The following is an 8446-nucleotide window of genomic DNA, read 5'->3' as shown; positions in this document are numbered from 1 at the left end:
CTCAGAGTCTTGGTGAGAGCAGTGGTCTCACTACTAGAGGAAACTTCCGCAACAGCCTTGGGATGATTGTTCCTGTGCCCTGCATTTTGGGTAGACTCAGCTAGATCGGTGATCAGTTGCCACGCTTCTGTCGCCGTCTTGTACTTCGTCAGAGAGCCATTACTCGTAGCATATAAGAGGGTCTTGTCTCGAGGCTTCATGCCTTGGCAGAAATAGCTAATCAACACCAACTGGTCAATCATGTGATGGGGACATGAGTCAAGGAGATTCCTGAAGCGTTCCCAATACTCATAGATAGTTTTTGATTCACCTTGAATGATACAAAAAATTTCCTTCCTCAATCTATCTGTAACCTCCGCTGGAAAGAACTTGTTCAGGAATTCCCTTCTGAGCAAGTCCCAGTTAGTAACAAGAGTTTCAGGTTGAGTGTAGAACCACTCCTTTGCCTTTCCCTTAAGAGAAAATGGGAAGGCACATAGATAAATTGCAGTCTCATCCACACCATACAGCCTAGTAGTTGAGCAAGCTGTCTGAAAATCTCTGAGGTGCTTGATAGGCTCTTGAGCAGGTAAGCCATGAAACTTAGGCAGCAGATTGATCAAAGCAGTCTTCAGTTCAAAATCCGCAGTCAAATTCGGATGACGCGCTTGATATGGCTGTAGTGTAAAATCTAGAGCTCCCGTTTCATTGAGAGTAATTCTTCTAGGAGCTTCCATAGTACCTGCACTTAAATCAACAGAAGAGGCGTCAGTGGAATTAGTAGGAGATGAACTAGTTTCTTCCTCAAATGACGCTTCAGACTCAACCTCAGATAAGACTGGTGAATTGGCCGAAACCCCTTCACCACCCTCAGAGGCTAACCAACGCTGAGCTTGCCTAATACGTGAAATAGTCATTTGAATCTCAGGATCAAATGCGGCTAAGTTCAGATCCGGTAATGAACGCGTCATTCAATGAAAGAAATATAGAGTTCATGGTAATAAAATATACTAAGAAAAAATAAATAATAATTATTACTAATAAACAGAAAAACACCAATAAAAATAAAAAATGCAATTATGTAAATATAAAAATATTTACACCAACCAATAATTTAGCACACATATGCAACTCCCCGGCAATGGCGCCAAAAATTGATGGGTGGAAAAATGCCGATTAAGAATTTCTAAAAAGAATATTTTCTAAACTGCATTGTGAATACAGTCTTAACCGACAAAAATTCCACTATCAATTTAAAAGTGTGTCACAATTGAAAATAAATAACCGGGAGTAGAATCCCGGGTCGTTTCCCAAAGAGTTGACACAATGATGCAAATTATTGATCAGGATTTTTCTGAGTAATTTTAGAATTGGAGAATGGGAAAATAAATGGCTAGGAATTAAAGCAGCAAATAATAACAAAAGGTGTTATGTATTTGAAATTAAAGACCTTGGTTAGCAGAGATAATTGGAATTTCTATCCTTGTTGTCTTTCCCAAGTGTATTAGTAAAGGTTTATTGCTTCGACTTAGTGATCCTCTTGCAGTTGCAGGAAAGTCAAGTGAATATCACTAACTCAAGCTCACAAGTCCTAATCACTTCAGTGGGAAGGACTAGAGTTAGTGAAAGTCGAGCTAGCCAGCAATCCCCAATTACAAATTACACTCGAGTATCACAACTCAAGGGTTTCCAATTAATCAACTCCTAAGCCAAGTTGGGAGCTCTACTCCATTAACATGAATGCCATTTTCAATAACATATAATAGGAATAAATAAAAGACATGGTAATTCTGAGGAATTAATTAAATTAAAATTGGCAAAACAATAATTAATACGAATCAAACAAGCAATAAAAAATTAAATATAAAAATACTTCACTGCATTAATAGAATTCAAAAATAACAATATCCAAATACGAACACAAAGCAATTAAATGGAAAAGAGTAATTGAGTTATTGGAAAAGCAAACTATGGAGATGATGACTTCAACAGAAGGTAGTAGCAGCTCTCTCAATATCCAATCCAAAGCAAAACTACGAACTCTAAGAACCCTAGGAGAAGTAGTGTTTTTCTCTCTAGAATACAAAAAACTAAAACAAAAACTAAAGTGAAGTGAAAGTGTCTTCAGTCTCAGCTACACCCCTGCCTCTAGTCTGCGTTTTTGGGCTTGAAACTAGGTCCAAATAAGCCCAGAAATCACCCCCAGCGAGTTCTGTTAAGTGCAGCACGTGACGCTCTGTCACGTGTACTCCTGCGCTGGTCACGTGTACGCGTCAGTCACACGTACGCGTTGCTGTAAGATGCTTTAAGTCACGCGCACGCGTCAGCCATGCGTGTGCGTCGCTACTCGCTTCTCAGCTCCTTAGTTTCTTGTGTTCTTTTTACTTTAACATGCTTCCTCTTCATTCTTTAAGCCATTCATGCCCTGTAAACCCAAAAGCACTTAACAAACACATCACGGCATCAAATGGTACAAAGGAGAATTAAAAATTAATAATTTTAAGGCCTAGGAAGCATGTTTTCAATCATAGCACAAAATTAGGAAGGAAATGAAAAACATGCAATTTACATGAATAAGTGTGAGAGAAGTTGACAAAACCCACTCAATTCAGTCCAAAATATATCATAAAATAGTGGTGCATCAAGCGTGCTAGCGCTTTCACCAGTAGCCACATCCCCGTGTGTGCGTGCGCATAGGTTCGAAAATCCACACACAAAGTTGTGCGTGCGCACACAAACCAAAAATCACAAATTCTGCAGCATTCACAGAATTCAGATTTTGACACCAAACTTTGAATGATCATAACTTCCACTACAAAATTCTATTTTTTACAAACTTTATATCCATTTAAAGATTTTTCAATGAACTTTAATTTAAAATAAATTTCAACAAATTTTGAATATTGAGGCTTAAGTTATGATCCGTCAAGGTTCACCAAAAATTAGTTTTTACCAAAATTTCACAAGGTTCTTAGTTTTCTAATTTCACAACCAAAACCAAACCAAAACTACATTAACTCCATCCCACATCAAATTTTACCATTTATACTACAATCCACTACTCATATCATTAAATTCTCAAACTCAATTATCCATGATTTCACACTAAAACCTCTTCTCATCCACCAAACTTAACAATAATTATTTTACCACTTTCAACCATCAACATCAACCTCATTCATTCTCAATATCAATAATCAAAATTGTTTAGCAACATCAATAATATTTCTCATTCAAATTCATCACACATCATACATCAATAACATTATTCAACAACATCAACATTAATTCCTCACACATCATCAACCAACCAAATTCAACAACCATATCAATCCAAACCTATCCTATGGGTCACTAGCCTAAGTGTCCAGAAATATTATATATTACATAGAGAAAATCAAAACCATACCTTGATCGATTTCCAATATGTACTAAATCACCAAGTTGACCTAAGTTGACCAAGCTTCCACAAGTTCTCAAACTCAATCAAGCCATCAATTCAACTCCAAGCTTTAAGTAATGGCAATAATCACAACTTCAAACTATATATTCACATAATTTCATAACCAATCAACCTAGGGTTCAACTTAATCACAATTTCACAAGGGTTCAAGACACTCTTACTTTGCCCAATAGTTTTGGAAGCAAAGCCCAATAGTAATCAAGTGCTAGAGTGTATGTAAACACCCAAAATCACAAAATTTCACTCAATACAAAACCCTATAATTTTGAATTTTTGGAAGAAAGAACTGAGAGGGATTTCATGATTTTCTTACCAGTTTCTTGTATGGTTTTAGAGCTCTCCGCGGTGATCGCGTGGCTGCAAACGGTGCGGCAATCGGAGCTCTGTAGCTCAAGTTATGAGCTTGGGAAGTTGAAGATGAATAGTAACAATGGAACCCTCTTCCCTCTTCTCTTCTCAGCTGGTTTGTGTTGTGTTTGAGTGTGTTGAGTGCTGACGGGTTCATTTATGAAGGCTTTATATGTTGGGCTTGGCCTAACTTGGGCCCGGTCCAACCCGTTAGTGTTTTTAGCCCGTTTGGCCCAACTTTGGACCAAACCTTTAAAATTAATGCTCGGTTTTCAACTTTAATTATTTTTCTATGGTTTTCCACTATTTTTAATTATTCTCTCACAGTACCGGGCAGACTTGAACCGGTTCAGCTTCCGGCTCACGGTTTGACTCGGTTTTTCACAAAAAATACTTTTCCTGACTTAGAAAAACCTACTGAGTCCAAAAATCGTATTTAAATCCTCAAATTCTCATTCTAAATTTTCGGATCCTATTTCGGACAATATTAATTATTTACTTAGACGATTAATTAGTCTCGGTTCTTACATTCTCCCCACTAAATAAGAAATTTTCTCCTCAAAATTTGGTGATTACTTGAGAATAGCTCGGTGATAAACCACTATTTTATGGTTTATCTTGTGCTCAATTGAGTGGTTTTTATCAAGTTCTTACCCACTTCTTCATACTAATTGCATGGTTTTACATTTTCCTTCCTAATCTTGTGCTATGACTGAAAACTTGCTTCCTAAGCCTTTAAATTACCAAATATTAATTCTCCCTTTATACCATTTGATGCCTTGATATGTGTGTTAAGTGATTTCAGAATTTATAGAGTATAAATGGCTTAGAGGATGGAAAGGAAGCATGCAAAAGTGGAAGGAATACAAGAAGTTGAAGGAACTGCTAAGCTGTCCAGCCTGACCTCTTTGCACTCAAACGGTCATAACTTGAGCTACAGAGGTCCAAATGAGACGGTTCTAGTTGCGTTGGAAAGCTAACATCTGGGGCTTCGAAATGATATATAATTTACTATAGTTTCTCTGGATAAAAGTGACGCTCATGCTTGGTTTCATGCGCATGCGTGGATCTGCGCAAATCAGCGACCTGTACGTGGCAAAATTCGCTTCCAGCGATTTTTGGGCTATTTCTGACCCAGTTTTTGGCCTAGAAAACACAGATTAGAGGCTATAAAGTGGGAGAATCCATTCATTCATAGATACAATATTCATAATTCATAATTTTTAGGTTTTAGATGTAGTTTTCTAGAGAGAGAGGTTCTCTCCTCTCTCTTAGGATTTAGGATTAGGATTTCTCTTAAAGGTTAGGTTTACTTCTTCTTCATTCCAGGTTCAATATTCCTTTAATTTAGTTTCTCTTATACTTTTATTTACTCTATTACTTTAGTTGCTCTATTTCTCTTGGTAATTACTTATTTAGCCAAATTGGCTTATGAACTCTTCATGTTAGATTTGAATTTATGTTTAAATGCAATTTGAGGTATTTCAGATTTATGGTTGCTTTCTTCTATTTATGATATAAATAATTTAGATTTTTCTCCCTTTGCTTTGGTTGAGTAATTGGTGATACTTGAGTTATCAAACTCAGCTGTTGATTGAAAAATGGAATTTGCTGATTGATTTGGATCCCTCTAAAGCTAGTCTTTCCATAGGAGTTGACTAGGACTTGAGGAATCAAATTGATTAGTCCACTTGACTTTCCTTTATTTAGTAAGGGTTAACTAAGTGGGAGTAATAAACAATTCTCATCACACCTGATAAGGATAACTAGGATGGAATTTCCAGTTCTTATACCTTGCAATGGTTTTTATGATAATTAATTCACTTTAGTGTTAATTTATTTTCCTGTTCCATATTTCAAAAACCCAAAAATATACCTTTTTCCATAACCAATAATAAATCATACTTCCCTACAATTCCTTGAGAGACGACCCGAGGTTTAAATACTTCGGTTATAAATTTTATTGGGTTTTGTTACTTGTGACAACCAAAGTTTTTGTACGAAAGGATTCTTTGTTGGTTTAGAAACTATACTTACAACGTGATTATTTTTATAGAATTCTTTACTGGAAAAAGTCCTCTCGTCACTCGGGGTAATCCTCCTGCATCTCAGACTCCAATTCCCAAGTATGCTCCTCAACTCTTGCTTGCTTCCAAGCAACTTTAACCAATGAAACTTCCTTTCCTCGCAGTTTCTTCACACTAGTGTCATCAATTCTCACTGGTGTTACTTGAAATGTCAAGTTCTCCCTCAACTCGACCGACTCGGGCTCTAACAGATGAGTCGCGTCCGACGTGTAGTTACGGAGTTGTGACACGTGGAATATGTCATGCAAGTTAGACAAGTAAGGTGGCAAAGCTACTTGATACGCCACCGGCCCGAATCGCCTTAGAATCTCAAACGGTCCAATGAACCTCGGATTCAACTTCTTTGTTTTAATTGCTCTTCTGATCCCAGTTGTTGGTGTAATTCTCAGAAATACATGCTCTCCCACTTCAAATTCTAATGGTTTCCTTCTCTGTTCTGTATAACTTTTCTATCGGCTCTGTGCAGTTAAAATCCTTGCTTGAATCTGCTTGATCTTCTCAGTAGTCTCTGCTACCAAATTAGAACCCAAAATACTTGCTTCACCAGTCTCATACCAACAAAGTAGAGATTGGCACTTCCTCCCATACAGAGCCTCATACGGAGCCATCCCAATGCTTGCATGAAAACTATTGTTGTACGTAAACTCCACCAATGGCATGTAACGGTCCCAACTTCCGGGTTAATCCAAAACACATGCCCTCAACATATCTTCCAACGTCTGAATAGTCCTTTCTGACTGTCCATCTGTTTGTAGATGATACGCAGTGCTTAGACATAGCTTCGTACCGAAAGCTTTTTGGAAAGCTCCCCAAAACCTTGATGGGAATCGAGGATCACGATCCAACACTATGCTCGATGGCACACCATGCAACCTTACAATCTCCTTGATGTACAGCCTAGCCAATTCCTCCATTGAATAGTTCACTCAAATAGGCAGAAAATGAGCGCATTTGGTTAAGCGATCTACGATCACCCAAACCGCATCAAATCCCGACCTAGTCCTCGGTAAACCAGTCACAAAGTCCATTGCAATTCCTTCCCACTTTCACTGAGGAATCTCAAGTGGCTGTAATATTCTTGACGGTTTCTGATGCTCTGTCTTTACCTTCTGACAATTCAGGCACTTAGACACAACTATAGCTACATCACCTTTCATCCCAAGCCATCAGAACACCTTCTTTAAGTCAAAGTACATCTTCGTACTTCTTGGGTGAATGAAAAACCCATTGTTGTGAGCTTACGACAACATTTCTTGTCTCAGACTCCCGACATCTGGCACACAAATTCTCCCTTTATACATCCACAATCCTTCATCATCCCAAGTGAATTCTCCACGCATCTTCTTACTAACTGGTTGAAATAATTCCTAAAGCTTTTGCTCATCTTGCTGAGCCCTCTGTATATCTAATTTAAAAGTACTTGAAATCTATAACTGGTTCAAACAAGCGCTTCTGGCAACTTTACCAATATCCAACTTAAGATCCACAAACATATCCACTAGCTCCTCTTCCTTGATCCTCATCCAAGCTATCGTCAAAGACTTCCGACTCAACGCATCCGCCACCACGTTCGCCTTTCTAGAGTGATAACTCAATTCAAAATTATAATCCTTTAGCAACTCCATCCACCTCCTCTGACGCATATTAAGCTCTTTCTGATCAAAGATGTACCTGAGACTCTTATGATCAGAAAAGACGCTAAACCTTACTCCGTACAAGTGGTGTCTCCAAATCTTCAATGCAAACGCAATCGCCGCTAATTCCAAGTCATGAGTTGGGTAATTTACCTCATGTGATCTTAGCTGACGCGATGCGTAAGTCACAACGTTTCGGTGTTACATCAACACACAACCCAAAGCCTTCAAGGAAGCATCACAGTATACTTCAAACGGCTCGTGCGGTTCTGGCAAAATCAAAACAGGCGCTAAAGTTAACTTTTGTTTCAAGGCCTGAAAACTTTCTTCACACTCCGACATCCACACAAACAGCACCTCCTTCCTCGTCAGCTTAGTCATCGGTAGTGCAATCCAGGAAAATCCTTCAATAAATCTCCGGTAATATCCGGCTAAGCCCAAGAAACTTCTGACTTTCGTCACCGTCGTTGGTCTTTCCCATTCCATTGCTGCCTCTATTTTTGAAGGATCCACCGCTATTCCTCCTTTGCTCACCACTAACCTAAGAACTTCACTTCCTCCTTCCAAAACTCACACTTGGACAACTTAGCATACAATTTCCGCTCCTTTAAGATTTTCAACACAATTCTCAAGTGTTCCTCGTGCTCCTTTACCGTCTTAGAATAAACTAAGATATCATCTATGAAAACCACCATGAATTTGTCCAAAAAGGGACGAAATACTCTGTTCATGTAATCCATAAACACAGCAGGTGCATTCGTTAACCCAAAGGACATAACTGCAAACTCGTAGTGTCCATAGCGCGTCCTAAACGCAGTTTTCAGAATGTCATCCTCTTTCACCCTTATCTGATGATAACCGGATCTCAAGTCAATCTTTAAAAACACTCCAACTTCTTGTAGTTGATCCATAAATTCATTTATCCTTGGCAGCGG

General features: G+C 38.4%; 1 protein-coding gene across 1 annotated transcript; it reads right to left on the bottom strand.

The window, feature by feature from the left end:
• Positions 1 to 7304: 7304 nt before the first annotated feature.
• On the bottom strand, positions 7305 to 7997 carry LOC112785759 (uncharacterized mitochondrial protein AtMg00860-like). Its single transcript, XM_025829192.1, has 2 exons — positions 7717 to 7997; positions 7305 to 7455 (listed from the first exon to the last, which is right to left on the bottom strand). The coding sequence occupies exons 1-2, from the start codon at positions 7995 to 7997 to the stop codon at positions 7305 to 7307; spliced, it is 432 nt and encodes a 143-aa protein (XP_025684977.1).
• Positions 7998 to 8446: the final 449 nt, after the last annotated feature.

This window comes from Arachis hypogaea, chromosome 20 (assembly GCF_003086295.3).
Source record: "Arachis hypogaea cultivar Tifrunner chromosome 20, arahy.Tifrunner.gnm2.J5K5, whole genome shotgun sequence".
Taxonomy (NCBI): Eukaryota; Viridiplantae; Streptophyta; class Magnoliopsida; order Fabales; family Fabaceae; genus Arachis; species Arachis hypogaea.
The sequence above is the reverse complement of the archived record's forward strand: the minus strand, read 5'-3'. Positions and strand labels throughout refer to the sequence as shown.